The 27,369-nt window shown below is 35.7% G+C and overlaps 1 protein-coding gene across 2 annotated transcripts; it reads right to left on the bottom strand.

Annotated features, from left to right (window-relative positions):
- Positions 1-1,812: 1,812 nt before the first annotated feature.
- Positions 1,813-26,404, bottom strand: NUP37 (nucleoporin 37). 2 transcript variants are annotated; one of them, XM_074901258.1, is made up of 11 exons: positions 26,329-26,404; positions 24,803-25,022; positions 22,557-22,681; positions 21,502-21,574; positions 16,492-16,539; positions 15,449-15,543; positions 6,021-6,111; positions 4,018-4,199; positions 3,438-3,488; positions 2,973-3,066; positions 1,813-2,162 (listed from the first exon to the last, which is right to left on the bottom strand). In XM_074901258.1, exons 2-11 carry the CDS (start codon positions 24,956-24,958, stop codon positions 2,049-2,051), a joined length of 1,029 nt encoding a protein of 342 aa, XP_074757359.1. In that variant the 5' UTR covers positions 24,959-25,022; positions 26,329-26,404; the 3' UTR covers positions 1,813-2,048. The 2 variants fall into 2 exon arrangements, with proteins under 2 accessions (XP_074757359.1, XP_074757360.1); XM_074901259.1 differs by lacking the exon at positions 16,492-16,539.
- Positions 26,405-27,369: the final 965 nt, after the last annotated feature.

Genomic DNA, 27,369 nt, shown 5'->3' with positions numbered 1-27,369 from the left:
AAAGGTTAGGGTGTGGATTAACATTTTTTTGATTTCCTGTGGAGTCTTCTGAATCCATACTTGCAAAGGGTATTCTGGCAAAGCTTTCTATATGAAATTGATATTTTTCCCTCAACTGAATTAAAAAAAAAAGTCTATCTCAATAATCTAGGTATGTCAGAATATGTACAAATTTAGCAAACAAGGTTCAGAGAGTTATCAGCCCTTGACAGTTAAAGAGATTGAGAAATACAAATGTCAGGTGTTATGTAGGTTCGTACAAAAAAAAGGAAATTAAATGATAAATGGTTTGCAGTTCTCTGAAAACGGCTCTACAAGTTTCAATTTTCCAAGTACTGTGCACTAAGGCAACAGTAGAGGATTAACTAATTATTTTGTTCTGTACAGAAGAACATGGTGAACATGCTAAAAACATTAGCTGCTTTTTTTTTTTTTTTTAAATACCCATTTTATACTGGAAAGAAGTAATACAGAGAGCCTTGAACTTGGCAAAATCAGTCCAATCCTTGGTAAATAGCTTTAAAATAGTCCTTAAAAACAAAAGCATTAAAAATAAGCATCCTAGCTTCTGAATTAACTATGAAATAATTTCTGCTCTCTGTCCCCTTGGGTTTTAAGCAACTCTAAATGAAAAATGTTTTAGTCAAAATGCACCTGCACATACCTAACACGAATTGCCTTTGTCAATATGGGTACTGAGTATAGTGTATGTTACTCTGCGTAGCTAGATGCTACGTAAAGCTTTGCTCTGAGAGTGGACAGAAAAGAAAAAGTGCTTCAGTTTCACTACACATCCAGAAGGGTATAGCAGTGCCCCAGTCCAATCCTTCCTCTTAGACCCACAGATTTTTAGCTCTGTCTATGAGCCAGTTAAACCTCCTGTTAGGCCTGTACTCTCTGGTCAAACTATGGATACAAGATGAATAAAGTGCTGTATCTTGAAACATCCTGAAGTCTGCTTATTTTACAGTTTAAGCACACTCCAGTCAAAACTGGAACCTATAAGGAACTTAATATTTTAGGTAAATTTTGGTGGCAGTTGGAAAGCAGATTTCTCAGCGATAACAAATGATGAGAAAGAAAATTTGGTCTTACTTTTTAAAAGGTGACTAAACTCACTTTTTGCTGTCCTAACTCTGAATTGGTTGTATGTGTCCAGCATAAACAGGGACAAACAAAAATTATTTTAAAATCTAGCTACTGCTAATAAGGACAGCTATAATGCTGTAAGGAGCTGTTACACTGGCTGAACATCTTGGTACCACTTCATTTGCAAAAACATGCAAAAAGAATACTGAGGACAGGAGCTGTCTCTGTCTTTTACTTTTTCCTCTTTTACTTCATTTCTGGGTCTTGTATGGGAGAGACAAGAAAAATATGCTTCTAGAAAGCAGAATATCTTTGATTTTTTTTTGTAAAAAGCTGTAAGTAAAAGGTTGTAAGCAGAAAAAACCCACATGCTGTTTGGCATAAATCCCTCTGTCATCTTAAGAGAAATACTTAAAATTATCATTCTGATTATAGCATTAGCTTCGTCACTGTTAGTGGTAACTAATATATTCAGCAAATACATCCATGGGCAATGTTTTGTGACAGTACATTATTGCATTTCTTCTTTATAAGATAGTGATGGTTGGGAAAGTTAATATGGAGACAGGTGTTACTTCTGTGGATATTCTGGACAATTTCAAAGTATTTGAGCTGCGTTAACCAAGTGATGTTGCTGGATAACATCACTCAGACTGCTGGATACAAAATCTCTTTAAAAAAACACTTTAAAAAAATAATTTCACACCAAATACCATGTTAATAAAAGTGTATATTTTATTTTAAGGGAAGCAACCAAGTATCAGATGTATAATAACTGTTTTTACAAAAGCTTATGTATTTGAAAGCTAAACATCAAACACAAATGTTTCATATTCTGCTTGTTCCTTTCTTATGTTCTCCAAATGAATAAATACCAGTACAAAGAGTAAATTCCTTCGTTTTGCTAAAAAAAAGAAACATTATGCTGTAAAGTTTCATATTGAAGGTAAATGCTTATTTTACATTTCAGTTACCCAGAAGAAAATTTTATGATCTCCTCCGACTGCACATAATGGAAGAGTTCTATGCCATGTCAAACCAGATCCTACAGCTGCAGTGCCAGTAAGAATGGGCTTAAAAAAAAAAAAAAAAAGAGAAATATCAGTAAAACTTACCATACAAATCATCCCTATATGTATCACATGTATATATTTCACATATACCAAGTTGCACAGACAAATAAACATCACAGATTTAGTACTCCTTAACAAATAGTTAAAACAACAGAAATCCAACTGGAAAATCTAATTATCTACTACTTAGTTCCAGCAGCTTCTTACTACGTTTAAGTAAGATACAGCAAATTATTCCATGATAACAAAATGTTTCAACTATTTTCATTATCATTAACATAACTCATTTTATAGGCATACTTTCAAACTTAGAAACATTTCTTAAATGAAATTACTTCCTGTTATTTAAGCATACTCACTACTGGTATGTTTGGAGATAATAAATGCATACTAACTCCAGCAAAACAAAAATAGTTCCTATACTTTGCATTCATTGTCTCTGGATATATTTTCATTAATGATTTAAAATATAATTAGTTCAAACCTGTAAAATACACAACCAGTTGTTTTTAGTCTCTTTAGAACTAGAAATATGAAAAAATTTATTAAGTAACAGGTTAAATGAGTTTTTCTTCCCCTTAGCACTGATAAAGCAAAGCAAAATGTGACATATAGATCAAGCAGCTTTTAAAATAGCAGGTTGTGTGATTTTTTTTTCCTCAGCATGGATGACACAAAACAAAATAAAATAGGTAGACCAAACAGCATTTCTGGATGGTTTGGGCTAGTTTTTAATTGTAGTTTTTAACTATTTATGGTCATGATTTGAAGAGATATAATCCCAGTTAAAATCTGAACTCAAAAATTTACCTGGGGATGTCCTAAATGGTGAACAAGAAGCTGAGTAGTTGTCTTTCCTGGATATCCAGTGGTTGCAAAGAGATTTTCATTCACTTGGGACCACCTATGAATAAAATCAATGTACTTTTCAAATATCCCTGTGATACTATCAGAAGTGCACATGTGGTTATCTGCCTCATGGTTAACTGTGTGAAGCTGTCAGTCCACCAACACCAGAGAAAAATTCAGAGAAATGGCTTGTAAATGATTCACCACCCACAGCCCCATATGCATGTCATTGTAAAACAGAAGAAAATCATGTGGACGTTACACATATATAGTAAATGTAGGTCATTCACAAATTTCACAAGCTTTATAGACCAGGTCCCCCTAGAAATTATTTAAGTGAGACACAACTGAGTCCCTAAACTCACAACTACTTGCATATACATAGATGTATAGAGACAAAACACAGAACAGAGACAACATTTATACCTGAATAATCTGGCTCGATCAATGTGGACAGGTCTTTTATCCTGTGGGTAACTAAAACAGACATTCAGGTTAAAAACTGTTCCACAAACAACTACAGCTCATACTCTTAAGTACCAAAAGCATGTATCATTTAAACAGTGAAGGGGACATGCTATCTATTCTCTGTCAAGAAGCTGAGGAAAAAACAGAGTGTTACTGCAGCTTATATATCAATTTGGAGTAGGAAGCCTGAAGTACTTACCCAGTTTATTATGGTTCAATAATTATCTATTTGTGACTTAGAATGAAATTTTAACAAACACATAAAACTTATAGTGAGAGGTAAACAGTAGTGAGATGCTGTCTCAAATGGACAAAAATACAATGTTATTTTTAGCAGATAAATATTGATAAAGATGAAACAAAGAATACCAGGGAATGATCTATATTGACTTCATAAATCCTAATGAACATTTATTTACTGAAGAGGTGATATAATACACTGTGTATTTAATTGCTATATTAGCAAAGTAGCCACATCTTTTCATGTACTGCTCTAAGAGGAGAATAAAGAAACCTATCTCACAGTGTATACAAATACCTGGAGCGAGTGATATCCCAGATTAGCCAATCACTTCCAGCAACTGCTCCAATTTTAAGAGTATTTTTTAAACACCAGTCTGCTGACATCAGCGGTGTTTGTTCACACTCTAGGGATAGAATGGCCTGCTGCGTAACTAGATCATAGAATCGTATTGTTCCATTCTTCTCCGCTACCATCAGCTGTTAAGAGAAATCAAGAGAATATTGTAAACTTAGCATGTAATGCATCTTAGTATCTTTCTTACTCTATAGCATGCTTTCAAGCAAATATTAAAAGATACAATTTTTCACTTTATACCAGAAAACATTCTCCTGAACACTATTCCACCAATAAGTAAAAAGCACTTTAATCTATACTACTGTCACATTATTATACAAAAGGATGACATTATTTTATTTCTATATATCTTAAGATATCTTTCTCTCTAAATATATCCATATACATTTATATCTTTTGATATATAATATATATATATATATATATAATTTTGGTGCTTAGAAGCACCAGTTTTAAACCACCATTGCCCTGTGCTTTTAGAGTTGTAAAGCAAAAAGTTACTCTTAAAATAAAGAAGTTCCTGTTCTGAGTACAAAGAACTGACTGACATAGTGCTGTACAAGGAAACAACAGTATTAATCAGTGTAACTGTAGAAACTGGATTCACATTTACTGATTTTATATAACAGCGTACTTTATCCTATAACACTTTGTAACAGATTTTATCTACACTTTTTCCATTAAAGTGATATATTCAAGCAGGTGTTTATTAAGTACTGTAGAAAGAGTTTCCCGATTAAATGATGAAAGAGATTTTCTCCATGAGGAGACAATGGTTCTGAGGTAGTCATGAACAATAATTAAAGAAGGCTAAGAAGCGTTAAATACAGTACTCCCAATAACATCCAAATTGGTTTGGAAAAAGAGAGCTGTCACCAAAACATGCTGTTCTGCAAAGCAAAGGACATGGTGCAGTAAGCATTTTGACCTGCAATAAGCTTTTGAGCAAACATCATCTGTCAAGTTTTACTAACTTTTTGAAAGGGTTTTTCTTAAAAAAAAAAAAAAAAAAAAAATCCTCTGTCTACTCTTTGATAAGGGTCAAAGAAAAACTAATATGTACAATTGGTGTAATACTGCAGTATTTGGCAAATCTAGCAATTTTGTTGGGCTAACAAAGCTGCCCAGTAGCAAACATATTGAATTGTGATACCACTTCAACCAATGGTTTTCCTAGTTTTCTTAGTAAGGACCAGATATTGATAACTGGTGGAAAGCGTGATGAGAATAGAGATTTTTCTTCCCTGTTGCTATGTAAATATTTTGAGACCTTATTTGACTGCTTTTCTCTGGTTTAGGTGTGTGTTTTTGTGGTAGTCTGAACAACTATTTGTAGCTGCTTAAGGCATTTATTGATTGGCACAACAGGAATAATAAATCCAAGATGGCAAGGACTAGACCATTAATGAAGCTGAATATATCACCTGATTAATCCTCCCCAGTACAATAAACAGATAATATAAAAATCACAGTTTAGTGATTTGGTTTGATTTTTCAGCAGATACTTCATATATTCAAAGCAAGAACAGTAACAAAAAAGTCCCCTGCTAACTTCAAACAGATACTTTTCAAAACTTGTCATGCCTTATAAAGTCTGTGTTATTGATGAACCATGTTATCATGACTGATAAAAACTTGAACTTTTCTCTGGTAACTGTAAGTTAATATGCAATCAGCAGAATAGTTGTCAACAACTGATGTACATAATCAAGAAGGCGTATTTCTGATGGGAGGAGTGAGTGACTGAGGGTAAAATGGCAAGAATGGGAATGAGAATTCATTTACAGCAAGTTCACATTAGCAGATCCAACCAATATCCAGTTACAATGTACACTAGCTCCCCAAACTTCAATCTTACTACAGCATCAAACATTCATAGTTTAGGTAAGTCCACCCTCCTGTTTTTTTAAAGGTGGTGAGGGTGAAGAGCTGGAAAACACAACCTTAAAAGCCTCCTCAGGATGCCAGCAAACACTCATTCCAGGAGAACGTAAAACGAAATGGGCCTTCTCATTTCCTTCCAAATCCCAGACCCTAAAGAAAAAAAAAAAAAGCAGCAAAGTATTAAACTGTTTATTGACATTTGATTGCATATACATTAACTTCCAGTGCGTCAATACATTCACAAAGGAAGTGAACAAATAAAATAGCGTTCATGCTTTATCACTTCAAGAAGTCAGTAAAAACAGTCAGTGCTGAAGATAATGTATTTTAAAATTGATGAACCAGGCAGAGCCTTTGCTTAGAAGGACAATATCCAAATAATTTGACTAGTTGTCTAAATATGAAATCTAGTTCAATTTATTCAAAAGTCAACACTACAGCCTTTATACTATACCATAAATAACAGTGAGACAATACAAAGTAGGAGAGTCAGTGTTGATCTAGCTGATACAAGCAACCTAGAGTGAAATACCGAGCAACTTAAATCATCCACATTACCATGTAAATGACAAGACCATGCACTAAAGTACTTTGCCTGTCTAATATATGAATTTCCATTTTTTCCTGGTAAGACAAGATTGAGTAATGGAAATATGAGACACTAAAAGTGAAGCTAAGGCAAACAAAAGGATCTATAGCAGAGGTAACACTAGCTCACAAAGGATCATGGCAAGCTTTCAACAAATAAATCACATGTGCCAGTTTAATCTTTTCCTTTAGAAGCACTTACAGTACATATTTAAAATGTAGTTAAAAAATATTTTAAAAATCAACAATATTTAGTCAATATGGACTGACAGCAAAGCGTATGCTGAAACAGCAAAACTAGGTTATGTGATGAGTGAGTTTTCTTTGGATGCAACTGATATGTGTGTTAACGAGCCATGAAGCTACTTAGTTTATAAAATGCAACAAAATCAAACCTGAGACTCTTTTACCTCACAGCCACTGGTCAACTGCCTCTTTTCCTACAAAATCAGTAGCTCAGTTGTAGGACAAAAACATCACAGCTGTGAATATTAGTCTGAACCACAAGGCTTCATAATATTTATATGCGTTTGCACACTGAAACATACACATATACCCTTCCTCCCTGACATGCAAAAGCTTAGAAATGGCCAATTTTTGAAGTACTGTTCTGTACAGTCTTTTGAGTTAGATAAGTGGCTGCATACTATTATTGTTTATTCTAGAGGATTTTTGCTGACTTCCTCCAGACTTTTTCAGTTTATATCTCACCAGGGTGCTTAGAGCCTTATATTTAAGATATTTCAAAAAACTCTTAAATAATACATCATAAGTCTAGACAAAATATATGGGAATAAAGAAAATATATTTAATGAACAATGTTATTTTCTTATGCCAAACCACAAAAGATCAAATATTTGTTCTCCCTGTAGAAAACACAGGGTCTCTAATCTTGAAGAATCAGTGTCCTTATTAAAAAAAGTCAAAACAAAAACCTGACAACTGTTTAAAAAATGAAATATCTACTTGATTAGGTAATTTAGAAACATACAATACTTTCTTCTACTGCCAAAAATTTTGCCTTGTAGATTTGTCCAAGTCAAATCAACACTTTCCATGTGTATTTACTGTGCAGGGAGAAAATTATGATATAACAGAAGATGGTGAATCATTTTGGCCAAAGGAGCATGCCATCATGTTTCCTTCCCTGAAGTGAGTGAGGTTATTAGGTGTTGAGACAGAATTTATGCTTTCTACCTCCCTATTTTTGTTATTTATAAAATCCAAACTTGTATCTCTTACTCTGTAAGAATGGTAAGATTGTCAGTACAAACTGTACAGGATAGGGGGAAAAAAAAGGATAAATGCCCCTCTTATATTTTCTTCTTTCTTAGTAACAAAAATGGTATCATTTAGTTTTGGAAAAAACCCCCGACAAACCAGGCAATACATATCAAAATAGATCCATGCTGGTATGGAAGTTTACAATTACATATGTGTTCAATTAACTCTTTTCAATATTTCTTTGTGACTAACCCAAGTAAAAAATGTGCAAAGACCAAAAATTTAGCCAAACTGAATTTCAGTTACTCAATTACTCAGTAATCATAACCAAATCAGCTACAGATGCTCTAAAACCCCTCTAGTTTTGTCCACATTCCTATCATGTAAATCAATCCAAAAAGACTGAGCATTTTGTCTCCTATTCAAAGCCCTTGAAACTTTACTAATATTACCATGATTTTATACCAGAGCAAACTAGTGTCTACTTTTCTCCAAATATCCTTATTATTTGTAACCCTGCAATGTGTCACCCTCTTACTTCTCCTCTCCCCACCAGCCACTGCTGTATAGACTTGTTACTGGGCTTGTGATGGGTTTTTTTATATTTAAAAAAGCTTCCACAATAAATGTAAAGGAGGAAAGTTTGAATAACAACAGTTGAAAGAAGGGCCAAGGTTTGAATAGTATATAGTATGTAATCTGCTCAGTAAATTCATTATTTTTTAAGTAAGTAAGGACTGAGAAATTATATACAGTGCTCAAAAAATTTAAACTAACACAAAATACAGATAGTTGTAAATGCCATTAAAGAAAATTCTTGAGATATTAGTACACTTCTCTTGTCAGTTGCATCCTATGATTAAACAAATGACAACTGCAGTTATCTCAAAGCATGAAGATATTCAAATTACAGTGAAACAACTACTGTATGTTGTATACATCAATATGGATAATGGCACGCTGCATATATGCAGTAATTTTAATCACACAATGGACTTTTATTAAAGTTGGCAAAGTATTCATCAGAACATCTGAAAACCTGTCTTGTGGCAACACAGATTACCCTTATTTTATATGCTAACTTTCTGAATTCTGAGTAATTCTAACTAAGAGCAAAACCAAATGCTAACTGAATAAAACCCATCATTTGCAAAGGTAAAAACCATAGTACTACCTTCAGGTATTTCTCAGATCCCCACAAGATGGAAGTAAAAAAGGTAATTCTTTCAACATAAGATTGCCACCAATTTTAATGAGTGGTATAAGGGCTAGAACAAACCTTGACATCTGATACCATTCCCAACAACAAAGCACGATAACTTGAACTATTACTCACCAACTACTCTCTGACCTACTCTTAAAAATGCTCAGCTTGTTCTTGGGTTTTCTGTTGTGATTTTGTTGTTGTTTTTTTAATAATATCTAACTTACATACCCCCTGCCGATGTTTCTTTATATCTCCATCAGGCATAGTCCATGTGTGAGGCATATCCTATCACCCCTGAAAAGTCTAGAGCACTATAGAGAAGGACAGATTCCTTTTACAGATATCACACAACAAAGGTAATGACCAAAGTTGTTCCTCACTGAGCACAAGGAGTGAGGAGAGAAAGATCTCAGAAAAGGAAAATGGAAGTGCAGAGTTTAGTTAACACTGTGGAGAATACAGCCAACATTGGCCTTGTCTCAGGTCTTCTGTCAACTCCATGTGGAAGTGGTTATCAAAGATCTGAAGAGGATACTGGGCGGGACATGAAAGAACAGTAGCCTGAAGTAGAACTGTAGAAATCCCATCTAACTGTTCACAAGAAGATCAAGGTGCAATATTCAAGGTAATTTCTAGTAATTTATTTTACTAACAAAGAATTTAAGTTTTTAGAAATCAGGTAATGCACTGTCCAACTATCAGTTCACTGCTGCAGAATCTGTATCAGAATTAGATAGCAGAACTCCCTATTCAGCACACTCTGTGAAACAAGCCACAAAAGTGGTTGCATGAGAAAGGGGAAATTCATCTGTGCTGCCTAGCACTAGTTCACCAGGCACAGCCATCTTAAACCATCTCCTGACTCAGCATACAGGTTCCTAAATTTGTGCCTGTAGAGCATGTCCTTCACTTCTTTCTGATCCATGAAATAAAAGCCCTTTAATCCAGTAAACGTGTAAATACTCTTTCAGAAAGTTGACCCATGTTCACTATTTTCTTTTGGTGCTCAAAGGAAATGTCAATGTTATTAAAGAATTAATAATCAGAATCTTTCAGATTTTGACATTAAAATCCATGTTACCTCTAGCTTCTTGTAATATCTACTTGGATATGCAAGCATTGATCTATTTTTCACTGGTAACTGTGGGATGTAATTCTGACTATCCTCTGCAAGGTTGGTAGAAGTGGGAGAGGCAGTGGAACTGCACAGGTACTATCTCAAGCATCTCAACTGACTGTTCTTCCCTAATATGCATTTCAGAACATGAACGCTCAGAAGTAAGTCCAAGAAATACACACTACTTCTACTACTACTAAAATACCCTTAAAGTTATCTAAAGCAAAGCCAGAGACCAAGCAGTATTTTTGCAAAAATGTGAAGCAGCAGTTGTAACCTTTCAACCAAAGAAAAATTAGCTGTTAAGAGTTATCAGCTCATTGCTTCTAATGTAGATGTAGAACTAAATACTTCTGTGGCATGGCTGTTACTGAGAAACTCAACTATAATTCTGCCAATGGCTTTCTAAAATGCAAGGTAGCTGCTAAACAAATCTAATGCAATGATTTCTATTTAAAACAATTTATAGGCTAGACTACATTCTAGGACTATGTGACGCTTAACATAAGTCATAACACATCACACAGGAAATAGCTATCATTTCATCCACATATTTTGAAGACTTCCTAATGAAAGGCTTATTCATTCACACTTAAGACCAGACTGAAACAACGTTCCAAACATTTGATTTGGAAAGCTGATTTTTTTTTTTTTTTTTTAAGCTGACTGGATTCTGTAACAGGAGACCAGTTAATACTCACATAGTGATGTGAAATACAACAGAAGTTGTTGGTTAATGCTTGCACTGTGGCTGTAAAGTGTAACAGAAATTGTGTAAGACTATATTTGGGGGACATACAAGGACGTATAGAAAAAGTGTGCAGAGACTAGACTTTTAAAAATAATCCAAGACTCTCCTTTATTGTCATAAATTATAATGCAGAACTAGCTTGATAATTGCAATCAGCATATCTCAGAAAGGGTAAGTATTTCGGTATGACATTTGGTATATGAAGAGACACTGGAGAATTCTATCACACAGATGAAAATAGAACAACATGAAATAAGATACCTTTTTTAAAATTTTGGCAAAAAACCATAATGAAGTGCAATAGCAATGGGAAGATTAAAATAAAACTTTGGAGACAGGAATAAGTGAAAATGGCACCTTTTCAACATAGCCAAAGACTGAAATATTTGCTGAATTAAAAAGGTAAGACTTAAGTGCAACAAGTGCTGGCAATGCATTAAAGATCACAAGACAAAAAAATCCAAACAGGCTTTCCTGTATGTCTAGAGAAAGACCTCACAAAATAACTAAGAGTACCACATAAACAAACATACTACAGATTAAAAACTCCTAAAACCAGATAAAACACTGCAATAGATTTTGAGATTCTAGTTTTAGTTTCCAGTGATATCAAACCTTTCCCTGGAATCTGTCCAGGAAGCAAAACTAACCTGGTAGACTGGCATTTGTGGTGTGTACAGCAGAGAAGGCTGAATTTGACAGTGACTGATAAATAAGTTCATAAAGCCCTTCTCTATGAAGCAACATGAGCTATGGCATAAGTAAAAGCAGAACTCAGGAATCAAAACCCAAATACACTGAGAGATGAAGCTGAAGATAAGTCAACTGTACCTTGTTTTTCTATTACACAAAAAGAGGGGAAGTTGATATAGTCTACAAATAATAATAAAGAGACAGGGAGGGAAGAGAGGGATGAGTCTTATTCAGCTTTTTAAAATACAAGCCAATCAGGCACTTGATGACCATAAGAAGTTGCTGTGCTACCATTATTAAGGGCCTGACGCTGTCAGTAATTGTCCATGAGGATGAAGCACGAGGTGGTTATCAATCAGATTGAATTAACCTTTTAACAGACAGAAGTTAATTCTCATGATGATATTTTGCATGAAATAATTTGAGAAACATCAGATAGTATCAAAAACTACCAACAGTAAAGGGGTGTATGTCAAGCTTGTGCTGTTTTCCAAACATTTCCTATGTTCTTTTTGCAGAGGCTTTATCAAGTATCAGAACAAATGATTTGTACATCTGAATGCCTGCAGCCTCCTATACCGTGTTTCCAAATCACAATGAAAAAGCTAGGTCTGTTCCACCCCCCCCATGAGTGGTGCACAGGGAGTTGCGCACACAGCTCTCATTAGTGAAGTGGGATGCACATATTCCTACACAATGCAAATGTTCAAAAAAGTGTATAATGCATTATAACTTTAAGGAATTAAATGAAAGATTTTTTCTGATTCATTAAGCATGCTCTTCTGATACCAAGAAATGGACAAGCAAACTAAGTGCACATAAATGTTATACAGAATTTTGAAACTGAGATATGAAAGGTATATCATGAAGAAGAAACTAGATTTGAAGGAAAACAATTAGATTAAATCCAAGAGGTAATTTACTTTTTTGCCATCACCAATCTTGACTGTCAGCAGAAATGTATAAATATCCTAAATCTGATACTTGAATGTATACACAAGATACTTACTTTTATTTATTTTTACTTCAGTTGTAATCAATGTTAACACTCAGTTAAAACTGTGTCACATTTTTGTTTAACAGTAGTTATTTTAGCTATTTCCTCTGCCAGTGTTTTACCATTTTCTTTAGAATTTTCCAGATTTAAAAAATAATTTTATTTTCTTTTTCTCTCTTTTAAGAAAGAGTAAAGCAATTATGAAATGCATAAAAAAAGTGAAATACAGCAAAATTTAAAAGTGACAGTATCCTGCCAAAGATATAAATTAACTACATGCTTATGAAGAGCTTCATCCATCTTGGAACATAGCCATTCTTGGGACAAAATGAAGCAAGTAATACAAAATATTTAGGACTCAGGATTTGAGTTTTTAATCAACTTTGCAGCTGTGATTTTTAGGTACAGGAATTTTGATCTTTAATATAAATACAATTTTGAGTAACTGCAACATTGTGGGTTTTAAGAGTCTTCCAAAAGGTGTCTTTCTCTCCGAAAAGCAATTCTTTTGTATTAGTTTTGAGGTTCTCAGTGCAAGGAAACACAAGATATTAAAGTGTACAGCATATTTACATACCAATACCTCTTCACTTATCTATGAACGCACATAACACTTTTATTCACAACTACATAATGTAGATGGCTACTGCAATTATTTTTTACATAAGAGTATTTTTAATTCGGTTCTACTTCACAGCTGATAAGAAGTCTTGTATCGTGAGACCAAGAAGGCCAACAAAGACTATATGCAAGAAACAACAAAAATTCCTGAATTACATAGCAGCAATTTAAAGGTAAGGACACTGAATATAACAAGGATCTGACTTACACTGTCTGTCTTCCAGCCAAAGTGACTGAACCCAGCTCTGAGATGTCACTGTTGCAGCAGCTTGTGGCAAGATTGTTTAGTGCATGAAAACTGAAAATCTGAGTTCCTCAGAGATCTCTGCTAAACATACTACTGAGTGAAAACCAGGGAAGATCTAGACATGTTTGTATATATTCCGTACATACTAAGACATTGTATTAAGACTTTATTAAGACATAAAAGTGGAATTCTAACTGCACAATACCCAAACACTCAAAATTTCATGTTCTTATACTGATTGTTCTAGAACGTTATTCCAAAGGTATTAACAGATGTATCCCGAGAACAATTTCAGGATAGAAACTCAGTGCAGACAGAAGAATTATTCCTGTTCTTACATTACTGCTGAAGCAAATTACACAGTAAGTAAGGAATGATTTTGGTAAGTCCCAAGGAATGCATTTTCCATTAGTTTTGAAAGTGTAACCTTTAAATTCAATAAAAAAAGTCTTCATGCTCCACATGCATGAATGGAAAAAAATAAGAACTCAAGTAGCCAAAAAAAATCCTACTTATTTCCCATGGCTTTTAACCAAAGACTTCATGGTTTACTGCATAAAATGTCTTTGAGAATTACTAAGTTTAAATCTTGATAGTATGTATTAATTATATAATTTTTATTTCCTTTTAATTTAGTATCAATAGACTACTGGTTTTAAAACAGTTCTTTTTCATCCCAGGAACACTGAGCATTTCATAAAATAAACAAAAAAAAGGCCACACATTCAAACAGCTCTTTGCTGAATAAGCCCCATATTAGTTTAGATTTAATGAAGAAATCAAGGATAGGAAATAAATCAGAACAAGCTATGAGTAAGTCATGTATTTCTGCTATTCATTCCTAATGATTTTGTCGGGAACATGAACAGGGCGTCTATGGAAAATCTGCCTGCTGGTCAAAGTAGTATTTCTGAGTTCTGTTGGGGTGTTAAAATCACAGACCTTTTAGATTTTCTATTTATTAGGACAGAATAGGTCAACTAAAGCTACTAAACTGATTTACACCAGTTGATGATCTACCGTTTACAAAATCTCATACACAGAGTTATCATTCTGGCTTTTCCCTTCTCTTTTAGCAGGTAGAAAATGGCTTAACTAAAAAATGACTTCCCCCCCTCCCTGAGTGCTATATGGTCATTTATACAGGAATAGATTCGGTGGTAACTTCAAAGAGCAAATATATAATCAGGGAAAAATCTAAAACAGTTCCTTAACTGAGACAAGTTTTGAATTATCGCAGCTATTACAAAGAAAAGTCAAAGATGATGCTTTCTCAAGTCTCTTGCTGCTACTGCAATGACTTGCAAAGCCTGCATAGTTGCCCTCCTGATCTCTCCAACTGTGAGATGCATGGGGATAAGAATAGCAGCTCTATTGATTCTTGTGCGCTACTAGAAGAGGAGGATGAGGGACCTTTCAAAGAGGAAAGACTCCCATACTACAAAACCTTAACCAGCATTTTCCTAAGTATTTAGCCATGTTTCCCTTTTACTTCCAGTTACAAATAACTAAATATACGGGCTCGAAGCAGCTATAATCATGATATTATGAGCTGTCAGTACCACTGTATTAGTATGGTACTGTCCTTAGGCTATGTAATCCCACCTCCTAGTAAGGCTAATAAATTTGGGTAAGTGGACAAGTTCACATACATATACTGGTTTTAAACTTGACTCATCTGATGATGAATGGATAGACAGTCTGTACAGTTCAGTGCTGAATTATGCATGTCTTCTCTCTCCTATTCTCATGCCTTTTATACCTGGCCCAGCAAGGGAAATTACAGTGCAGGTTATTCCAAGACAGAACAGCTTTCTTCACATTGTATCTAGTTACTTCAAAATGTTGCTTTGAAAAAAACCAGCCCACAGTCACAACCTAGTTAAAAAGACTAGTCCACCTGTTGTCTTGTTAGTGGGATGTGAAGGCCCACTAAAAATAAATAAATAAATGTGTGCTTATTTATTTAAGCAAGCATATAAAACATACACAGAAAAAGCCAAACAGTACTATTTCAATAATATTTTGAACAACACGCATACCTGCAGGTGTGATCATCACTTACACTTGCAACTTCTTGACCTTCTTTGGGAGCAAATACCAGATCATTAATGTAATCCGAGTGGCCATCAAATGTCTGTCAAACAGAAAACAAGACACCTTTTACTTTTGAGCTGACTTCCATCAGTCCACAATGTATTTATCAGACTCACTAAAGGAAAGATGTATAAGTGTTAAGATAAAGATCTAATTTTGCATGGAAGGTAAAAAAAAAAATTATCGGTAACTGGAGTTCTTTAAAATATCTCATTCATGAGTAGACTCATACTGCAGTTGAAAAGACCCCCCACTATTCCTTGTAGTTACCACAGAGGTCAGCTTGATGCTTTTGTTTGACAGAGATGAGTGAATCAGAACTTTTTATCCTAGTTTCAACCACTGCATTTTGAAGGTAGAAGATAATAAATCTCAGAAAGAGAATGAACAAGAAGTGAATGTGTGCATGATCTACATATCTTAAAGAACTCTGATTACTGCTAAGTAACTCATCTCTGAATAGTAGCTTTTACTAGGGGTTCTTGCAAGCAGCAAGAGGTTTTTGCCTGAAGGAGCAATAAACCAGCCACCTGTCCAGTATATGCCCTTTTCCAAACACAACTAAAGATGGCAGACCAAAGGGATACCTTTAGAAAAGACAGTGAAAAAAACTCTCAGTGAAAGATGAAACAGAAGATAATGCATGCTAAAGATGGAGGAAACCAAAAATGAGGAACAAGCAAAACCAAGCAAGCCGCACCACACCTTAGCAATTAAGCACAATTTCTATTAAGCGTTTGAGAAGAACAGACACAGCGCTTTGTGCTCTCTGCTTTACATGCTGTTGTGCTGAAGAAAAAAGAAAATGGGGTGTAGTGCACACTCTTCTGTTACTGTGAATTAATAAATCATCCATTCTCAAATAATAGGATACAAGCACTGGTTGTGTGAACCTACATGTGAACTGTCACTCAGAGGCAACAATAGTTGTATCAGAAAGTAGGATGTCATCTCAAAGGGAACCTTGTTACTGTGTAACTGTTCTCACCTGAAGCTTCTTAATCATTTTTATTTTGAAGTACTGAGAATAATTTACCTGTAACAAAAACCAATTTAACAGCATAGCTTTTCCGAATAAAAGCAAAATCCCAGTTTTAGTAAAATTAAAAGTGAGATAATTTTTATGTATTTTGAAGGCTTTTCAGCTATCTTGGCCATAATAACACGACACCTTTTTTTCTCAATTCCACTAAGTGTTTTGTACTTATCTGCAGACATCAGTAATCTTTTGAGGTTTACAGTATCCACAAAAACCTAAGGTAAAGAACTTATACACATTTATCATTAAACAAGCATGCAAAATTCATCTCATTTAGCGTCAATTCAAAGTCTGAAGTACATTCAAATTAATTTACATGGTGGCTAGGTATGAGCAAATCATCTCTGGTCTCATTAGAAAATCTGTAGCTAGTTAAGACACCAGTTTGCTCCATTGAGGATTTACACATATTTTCTCTCATTAACCACATCTACGGTCTTTTCGACAGAAATCTCACTTAAAATTTTAAGTCAGACAAATTTCCATATGTAGATGTTGTATCTGTTCCTGTTTCATCCTCTTCAGTCCCACTGATTTAAGTCTCAAGGCATAGCTGCTCTTGTTTTGCCCAGCAAGGTATCATAAAAAGGGGACAAAAATATCCTCTGGATAATAGCATGACATGGAGATTGCAGAGGAAAACAAGGTCAAATGAAAACAACCAGTTCCACAGTTTTCTGAAAGGAAAATACACTATCTGTTCTCCAAGTGTAGCTATTCTGAGGACGAAATACAGAACTGAAAAAAAAAAAAAACTCTCTCAAGCATGCACAATAACTAAATCCCCCTCTCTAAAAATTTTATGAATGCCTCATCAATTCAATACAGAAACGTTTTCAGCAGCCAACTTAATAAAATTATGAGCTATTGCAAAAAATTGAAACCTAGTGAATTATATTAGAATTAATACATCATAAGATGATGCTAAACTATTTAGACAGAAATGCCAAGTCTTTTGAAAATTTTCAGCATTTTGAATTCAAATATCCTGCCTTATTTTACTTCCACAGTTCTGATGAAATATGCTTTTTATTAAACCAAGTTTGAAGCAGGAGAAGGAAGCCACAATTCATTTCCAAATCAAAACCTCAAAAGAAGAAAAAGATTTCACAAAGATCCATCAGTCATATTTTACCTTTTGTTTGTTGTTCTGGGCTTGATCCAACCCATAAATTTTGGATTAGTTGTGTTGACAAAGTAATGGAAAACTCAGTATGCTTCAAGTTCCCTGTTGATAATTACATCAAGACAGTTTTTCCACTGGGAAAAGATTACTCTGTCTGTCCCTCCAGAAGCAACACATACTAATTGTTTACTATAAAAGACAAAATGTTCAGAGATTACATTTTGACTGTAATCACATATTTCCTTCAGCTTTGCACATTTTGTACCTCTCCTGAAAATCCCATGTGTAAAGTGTGCACCATAAAATGGATCAAAGTCTTCCATGTGTTCATTGTGAGTCCAACCTCAGGTTCATTAAAGAGCTTTTCTGAGGTATCAGCTTACTGTTACTAAGAAACCACTGTATCAAACTCCTGAAAGCCAGCTCAGCATACATCACTATTTGTGAACATCTGAGATTTTGCAAATACTTTAAATCAGTTAGGTGTTGCTTTTTTCTTGACAGTAATTATAAAATACAGTGATCACCCAGGTATAAGAAGATGATTACCCAGACAAAGCATTTTCCACACTTTTTGTCAAAAATCCCCAGATGATAGCCTCAAAGACAACATTTTTACCCATATAAACACACTAGTTTACATTCTTCCCTTCACTAACAAGTTCCTCACTATTAGGTAAAAATATGTATTTTTAGCTGTTTTCTGATTATATTTAATATGAGACCAAGCCTGACCCAGTTACAATATGAATTTTTACTTTTTCCTCAATCTCAGTACATCTTTAATAAAGTTCTTAGACTGTTAATTCCAGTCAGGAATAAACAAAGCTAATAGCTTTACTGTTAAATTCAATCCAACACTTCTCATTCGTATTGCATAAGCACCAAACAATCTTTAGTCTTCTGTAGTGTCAAAAATGAATAAGCATCCATGATATCTTCAGCTGACAAAAATCAGATTCTTTAATCCTTCTGTCTACACTGGACACTGGAGGACCTTATTCACAGCAACTGGAGTTGAATAATTAAGATGCTGTAATTGCTTGTTTCCTTCTGGGGCAAAATAACTTCTATGTTTCTAGTACTTAGAGCTGTGGCTGTTCACCCTAAATACCACATTATAATGTCCAGTATCTGTTGTGTTAATGCTCTGTGGTCTCTCTACTCACTACCTATCATAAAAAATTATTCTGGTGTGTTATGCAATGAACACACTTTTGCAGAAGTTTGTAACTGCTTGTCAGAGCGTTTTGTGTAGAAATAAGTCCTAAGGGTAGATGAATCAGTTCTCCAACTAAACTTTTTGTATGAAAAATAATTGCTATCTTAATGGAAATGTAAATGTGGCATTTCAAATTTATTTCTAGGCATCCAGTCAAAGCTACTGTGTAATAAATTCCCCTAAATTAGAAATGCATGTTTTAAAGTGTCATTTGTGTTGGTCAGATACCAGAAAAAAACCTTGTCAGAACTGGGAAAACAATAACTCATCACAGAAATTCTATTCTGAAAAAACAGCACTCAGCAGACTGCGCTACTGAGTTGCCCCCTTTGCTTCCCTGGTTGTCATAGAGAACATGCACTGATAATAAGCTAGAAATTAGTCATCTCATTGGGTATATTCAAAATTGCTGTTATTTTAAAAGTGTTGTTTGTAATCTCATTCTAATTCAGTAATAATCAGCTTACCATAATTCTTCATTAGAATAAACTTGCCTATTTGAACTTGTATGTTAAAAGTCTAAATGAATGAATTATCAAAGGTGTGTTTGTGTGAAGTTATAATACTGATTATTTCTCTGGAAGCAATTAGTTCCTAATGAGCAAAATGGCAGATTCCACTGGTAATTCCTAGTGTTAAGTCTCAGCTGCATTCCACCTCAATGTGCGGAGTCTGAAGGCTGGTGTAGACATGAAGTCTACTCTGGAAGGTATAGAACAGTACTTTTGGTTAAGGACCAGATGATGTAGGACAGGAGGAGGTAGGAAAGTTATGAACTATCACAGCTGTCACATTCAGTTTTTGGCAAAAACACATAAAACGGTTGATCATTAATTAACCCCCAATAAAAAGAATTAGCAGCTTTCATATTTATTAAAGATTTGGAAAAATCACTCATCCATGGCTAGAACCAGTGTCCACTGAAGTCAAGAGATTTCTCATTGATTTTAGTGGACAGTATATCAGACGCCTTGTTAATCCAAATTAAATAAGAAATTATAATTTAGATGCTGAATTTAGCTGAATAGAGCCTGTAGAACCAGGTTCACCCATATGTTTGATTATTTCCACTTATTCACCATCCATCATCTACACTATTAAAGATTTCATCCACTCTTTCTTTTGCATGCTTACGAACAGTTCTAGAAATTTCTCAAATTGTAGTAGACATACATTAATTAATAAGTAACTACATTCTGCTAAAAGGTTAAAAGATTTAATTCACAACTTCACTGTGAGGTTACACTGGTGGCTGCAGTATCATAAAACTGGCAGATACTATATAAATAGATAACTTTAATACAGGGTGACAAACATCAACTCACAAGCAAATAGCATTAAGAACTTTTAGAAGTGCCACCCAAGTTGATTGTAACTGTCAGTTATACACACCACTGCTTGCGTGACAAATCCATATAAGATGACAAAACATGAAAGAAGGAAATTAAGGGTATGTCATGTATGAAGTAACATAAAAAGTATTTTCTTTAAAGAAAAGATGTTTTTAGTAACATCCAGCTTTACTTATGCCATTCATTCCATTACCAGTATGGCCACATAGGTGACATCTGTGATTCACTTAGTTTCTGTACAATAAATATGTCTTACTAATACAAATTATCAAACCACAATGGAAAGTCTATTATTTTCTTTAGACTCAATACACAACTCTCACCAAAAGATGCATTATCATATTCCAAAGCACTAAAAAAGAAGAAACCCTCTGCCCTGATTTTTTAATATTATTAGCCTTGCTTATTCTGGGCTGAGACCTCAACAAAACAAATTCAAACTGGTTAGCACAAACACCTAATAAATATTAGTACTTGGCCTGGGACATTGTTTCAATGGCAGAATTTTGAAGAATATGTACATATCCAAGTGACACAGGAGTTGACATGTCTTGCAAACAAAAGATATCTCCAGAAAACCAATCGTCAGCTTATAAAGTGAAGACAGTGTTTAGACCCGGCTTCTTTTATATCACTGGCTTAAGAACACTACCATCTACACTGAAAGAAGGGGAAATGGAATTGTATTTGAAGTAGACATTTCCTTTGTTTTTATCTTAGAAATAAACAAGTGACAGCCTATGGGCATGTTTAATGTACCTGCCTGCAGTTATGTACTAAATTCAATATTCTTTCTTTAAATTTTCTACTGTTTGAAAGAGTTGAATTGCAACTTCCAGTTCCCCATGAAAGAGAAATTACTAAATTTGCTTTTCTTATAGAGGAGTCCAATAACCTATACCTCATAAAATTTTACAGGTTTCTATAGAAAGGAATCTCATCAAACATGGTACTTGAAATTCAGCTGTAGGACACTGTTTATATTTAAGATGATCCATAAGCCTCTACTTGCTTTTCTTCAATTTGGTTAAATTGTTACATAAACACTTTAAAATCAAAAGATCAAATAGCTGATAATTATTCCCTCTTTAAAGACAGAAAGGTATACACAATACAATGATTTTCCCTAGATAAAGAATCTGTCACTGTTCAGTGCTCTATCTCACACAGTGCATTAAGCAAAATGGGGCAGAAGGGAAGTTAAAGATTAGACTTCACTAAAGACTAAGTTTTTATAAAATCAGTTTAGCTGCCCTTACCTTAAATTCATTCTTGTCCTGCAGGTCTGAAGTAAATAGCCTCAACTTCCTATCAGAAGCTGCAGTACAAAACCTACAATCAACAGACAAAGAAAAGCCCCTCAGTCAATTAACACTGCAATAGTTGACTTTTTTATCAGTTTCCCTTCAGTTTAAACCTGGAAAGAAAGTGACATGCAATGGAAAATTCAGATTTTGAAAAAAAACAAAAGCTTCTATCTCAACTTTTTTGCTTTGGCAACAAGCAGAATAATTGAAACTGATCCGTAAAATAGCGTGTATCAAGTGACAAGAATACTTTTTCATGGAAAGAAACACAAAATATTTTACAAAGCTAAATCTGAATCAACTATTACCTGAAATATCTCTCACAACTGCCACTGAAACTTTCCTTGGAAAGAAGTTAAGTGGCAGAGCACAAAAAAACGCCCTCAGTGCTTTAAAATACCAAAACATAAATTCATAAACCAATTTCTAACATTTTAAACAAAAGACCATATACAACTGTAGCAGTAAGCAACCATCATAATTTTGAAGAAGCTTTCAAGCTACTGGGAACATTTTCATTCTTAAGTGCATATTTAATAGTTAACTATCTTCCCAGATCAATGGGTCTCACAAATAGCATCTGACCTACTCATAAACAAAGCCCATACTACGCAGACCATTACAAATAGCTTTATAAAGCAGGTTATTACAATAGTTTCATCCTTAGTAAAGTTCTTAAAAGAATTTCTTCTTCACAGATGTACAAAGAAAGAACAAACTATAATTTAGGCCCATTAAAATAATGAATAAAGAAAAAAATATTTACTGCTACTTCGCTGGGGCAAGGGGGAAAAGGGCACAAGAAGTAGAAAAAAAAAAAAAAACCCACACAAAAAAAGAATGACTCTAAGAATGAAAATGTTGTTCTACCGAAGGGTTCAGAAACTTTGTAAGTGATTTCTAAAGAGTTAGATTTCACCCATAAGCTTTAAAATTAGTCCAATATTATGGAATAAGCAAAACCAGGTAAGAGGCAAGGATTTATTGTACTAATTTATTATAAATACCTTATCTGGGGAGGTAAAGCATCAAGTCTAGTTTCTGGACTCCATGCTATGGCATCAACTCTGATTCCATGATGGAATGTTCTTAGTGCCTTATATTGCATGCCTTCCACTTCTGCATCCTCCTCCTATAGAAACACTGTAGTTAGCTAATGCAGAACACCACCTTGCTAACTTCTAACAATTCAGACTGATATGAAATTGAAAGGCTTTCAAAATTACATGTTTCTGGGATTTTTTAGATTGTAACACCCTCAAAGTAAAAACCTGACACACAAAGAAAGCATAAAGTTGAAATATGTGAGTACTTAAAAATAGATAAAATGATTGCAGTCTCAAGCCAGAGGCCAACGTAGTGCACAAAAATCAAAACTGAGTTACAAAGTTGGTGAGCCCCTTCTTGGCACAAGTACTGTCGTCACAGACAGAACTAAAGCCACTTGTAACAGCATGGTAGGTAAGTACACACTGCAAGAAGAAGAAACAATGGGAACAAAAGCAAGCAGTCATTTCAGCTGTCTTCTCTCCAAATTGTTTTTACACCATGGAAAAATGCTAGCACTTCCAGAACAACATTCTTCAAATAGCAGGAGTTAGAAAGGTAACCTCAGTCATCTAACATGGCCAAAATTACTAACTTGTCTATTCTTCCCACTGGTGAGCAAACTGGATGGTGGGAAAGATGAAACGAGTTGGGGTTGTAGAGTCAGTCAATCAGTTGACCTCTAAAAAACCTAAAGCTTTAAAAATATCTAATGGAGCACCTCAAAGGATATTTCTACAAAACTCCCTCTAGATCGCAATTCTTCTTTAAGGTGAAGAACCTCTCTGTATGCCCTCTGAATAATGTGGAGGCTAGGAAGAACCTAGCTGAGGCAGAATCAAATTATCCAGTTTTTCAGTGCTTATTAAAGAAAGGAGAAAGAATAGCATTTTCTTCCCCTACTTTAAAATACTCACTGATTCCACATGTGGAACGGAGGATATGAAAATTATAGAAAAACTACCTTGTACCAGTGGTTGTCAAAATTCTAATTAGTTTCTTTTCAAACCTACACTAGAAACAAGACACAGGGCAATATAGATGGCAGTAGGTTTTTGTGGTTAGCACTAGGTACTTTTCAGAGAATTTCCAACAGTAAGACTTTGAGGAACAATAAAAAGACCAGGTATGCTGTTATTCATATTAGATAAAGTACAAAAATAATACTGTATAATAGAGAAGTGAGTTAAAGAAAAAAAGCTTAAAAACAGATTCCAAAGATAACAGCTGTCTCCTATTGATTTTCAAGCATCTAGGCAAAAAAAAAAATCTTATACAGTCTAAAAGTATACAGCACACAGTATTTTACATTTTTAAAACTTTCATAATATGATGACTAAATAATTTAAAGGTAAGAAAACACATATTACTGTTTCTAACAGTCTGTGAGGGAGATCCAATAAAAACAACTGGGAAAGCAAACCCCCCAAAAGTAGTTATTTCTAGAGTCCTTTCTTAAAAAAAAAATGTATAAAATTAACAGCCACTGTAGTTGTAAATTTTAAAGTACTTGTAATCTTTGCTGTTTTGCAGGCTAGCTGAAAGATTTAGAAGGCAATTTAATCTAAATATCAAGTGTACATAGAACAAAAGATAACTGTGCAAAAAAGGAGCCAATTATCTCGTGATGGTAAAGAACAACGTACAGCAAATATTAAGTCACATATTTCTAAAGTTATGTGCTTAAGTTCTCGGGTAGCAGTCACCAACACTAGGAAGAGATACCAAAATGGGATTACTCTTTGAGTAGAGTATTCCTGTTTTTTTTGTAGTTTCTTTAGGGAGCACAGTGATAGGACAAAGGGTAATGGTTTTAAACTGAAAGAGGGAAGATTGAGATTAGATCTAACGAAGAAATTCTTCCCTGTGAGGGTGGTGAGGCCCTGGCACAGCTTGCCCAGAGCAGCTGTGGCTGCCCCCTCCCTGGCAGTGTTCAAGGCCAGGTTGAATGGGGCTTTGGGCAACCTGGGCTAGTGGTAGGTGTCCCTGCCCATGGCAGGGGGTGGGACTACATGATCTTTAAAGATGCCTTACAACTCAAACCATTCTATGATTCTATTCAAAAGGAACTTTATAAACTTTATACCAGCAGAATGGTAATTTATATCTGCATGTTTTGGTTTTGTTTTTTTTTTTTTAAGAACAAATATACCAGACTTTAAGTTTCAGGAAGCAACTAATAAAATCAACAATAACAGAAACTAACCTGAAACCTGCATGTCCCAATAACAACGTAATTATTGCCACCATACGCAATGAGGGAACATGTATCTCCACTATCAAACGGATTGAATTTTACCACATGCACATAATCTTCACAGTCCACAGTGTAAGTAGTGTTTCTAGTAGAATCCTGCTTCATTTTCAGTGGACTAAGTCAAGGTATCACAGAAGTGATGTCTTTTCCAGGATGAAAATCAACATTCCTATGTATAAAGTTTTAAAAAGGATGCATTACTCATTTGCATGAAAAAAAATATAAAAGGTATTTATGGCACAACAAATTAAAATTTCCTGTAACACCATAACAAAAGCTGCACTTAAGCTCATTATTTTTAGATGTAGCTTTTAGTTTCATCAAAAGATTAACTAACCTCACTAACAACCATTCAAAACTGTCTCTACAGACTTCAGCAATAACTGCAGATTTTGTGCTACTGTTGGCAACCCAACTCTAAGACAAGAAATGAAGTAACTGTAAGCACCAAAGTCACATACAGAATTATTACATTTTCAGCCAAATTACAAGAAATCACATTACTACCTTTAAATTCTCTTTACCTGTGTACTTCTTTAAAGACTGTATGCATCTAATTAAAAGCAAAGTTAATCAAGGCTGCAAAACTGTAAATGAGAATACCATCATTCATACTTAAACATGGTTTCATGACTTAGGCCACTTCAACTGCGGACGGAGTGCCTATACCTCTGTGTACCAAAGAACTTGTACTCTATTCAACTAATTTTCAAGAAACCAGGGTCCCTGTGCTAGCACACAAAAGGCCAAGATACACAACTCCTTTTAGTCCCAGTACAGATTTGACACTAGTTTAATACTTTTTGGGAAATCAGACCTTTAATTACACAGCACATGGAAAAACAGCTTTAAATTTCAAGCCTTTAACAGATTTTGCTGTGTTAATGATCTGAAGATCTCATATCCATGACTGAATATTTAGATTTGGAGCCACCCAGGTTTGATACGGGCATCACAGAGATGCAAAGCAGCTCTCCATAACGGCAATTTTTATTTATTAATTAATACGACAAACCATCACATTAACATAAATCCTTTAACCATATAACCTGTATAGCTATGCTCCTTAAGGCCAAATGCAAATTTTAACCCTATCCATAGTTTTCTTTCTTTAAGGCTCCCCACGAACAAAGGCTACCAGACTAGCTTTAACTGAAAATACCAAGAATGCTATTAGCTTCGTTATTTTAGCAAACACAATTCGGGCAACTGAACCCTGCGTGTAGCCCTTACGTCCCCTGCCCGCCCGCCCTCCCCTTAACCTCCTACTCCCTCCTTTTCTCTGCAGGGCCCTGCGGCTTCTCCCGAGCGAGGCGGCGCCGGTCCCACAGTGCTGCCGGTCCTCAGGCAAGGGCGAGGGCCCGGCCTCCTCCGCACAGCAGCCAGGCCAGGCCGGCTCCTGGCTCCGACCAGGCGAAGCTCCGAGTTCTCCCTCGGGAGGGGACAGGTCACCCCCACTCCCGCCTCACACGCACCTCTGCGGCCCCAAATCCCCACCGCCACGACCTCTCCCGCCAAGAGCCCGCAGCACCTCCCAGCCCGGGAGCAGCAACCCTGTGCTTCCGGGTCAGCGGCTCCCGCCCCTATTGGGCAGCTGCGGAGGATTTAAATTTAAACCGCCGGTACGAGCCGCAGGAGCGGTTCTGCTTCTCCGGTTTGTCAGGCAGGTAGCGCCGCTAGGAAAGCGGGAGCCCTTCGGCCGCCCTGCGGGCTGTGGCAGCTTGTGGCTCTCCTCCGGGAGCGGCGGGGCTGCCGCGGCTTCGCGCTGTACCTGGGGCGGGCGGGGAGCCAGGCCGGGGGGCGACCCCGAGGCGACCACAGCCGCGGGTTTTCAGGTGTGGGAGTGGGACGGGGACGGTGGTGGCCCTAAGGGTAGTGTCGGATTTTAAGGTTTGGGGTTTGTTTCGCGGGCTTTTTGGCGTGTTCAGGCCGCTTGTCTGGGCGCTCGCTGCCGGTGACAGATCTTGTCCTTTAGAGACCACTCGGTGGGGGGAGAGAGAAGCGCCTCCGGAGAGACTTTTCTTTGCCCCATGCCGGTTTGCACCTGCCCACCTATTCCATCCTCTATGGCTTGCATGTTTCATTCACGTCAACATAAAATAATAAAGTAGGTTGTCCCCTTCAAACATTTCGGAGAGTAGTTGCAGTTCCTGTTACAGTCTTGCTTGTCTGCTGTCTGCTGTTTTCCCTGCCCCTCTCTCATGCTTCATCCCTTCTCTGATCATACCAGTCACCAAAAAACCTGCCGCGGGCTGTGCCTTAGGTAGGTGAAATAAGGGGAAAGGTCGTTTTTATGTTCTGAAAGTAAATGGTGTGGGTATTGCTCCTGTACTGTCACTGCAGTTTTCAGGAACTGTGTTTCAGGAAAGCACGAGTTTAAAGACAGCACATTTTCTTGAAGAGTCTGGTGCACCTGTGTCTTGACAAATGCAAGATGGAAAAGACCAAAGTGTGAAGTAGGCCAGTTCAAAACTGATACCAAAACTCATTGCCGAAGGAAATAGGGCAGATAATGG

This window comes from Athene noctua, chromosome 3 (assembly GCF_965140245.1).
Source record: "Athene noctua chromosome 3, bAthNoc1.hap1.1, whole genome shotgun sequence".
Lineage (NCBI taxonomy): Eukaryota > Metazoa > Chordata > Aves > Strigiformes > Strigidae > Athene > Athene noctua.
This window is presented reverse-complemented; position numbering and strand designations above follow the sequence as displayed.

Bases quoted from the DNA above. Each gene is read 5' to 3' on its own strand.
- NUP37 (XM_074901258.1), bottom strand. From the start codon at position 24,958: ATGAAGCAGGATTCTACTAGAAACACTACTTACACTGTGGACTGTGAA. The intron at 16,540-21,501 runs GTAAGGGCAGCT...TTTTTGTTACAG, and splicing joins AGGACAAGAATGAATTTAAG to GTAAATTATTCTCAGTACTT. The intron at 15,544-16,491 runs GTGAGAACAGTT...TCTGTTTGACAG, and splicing joins AAATGATTAAGAAGCTTCAG to ACATTTGATGGCCACTCGGA.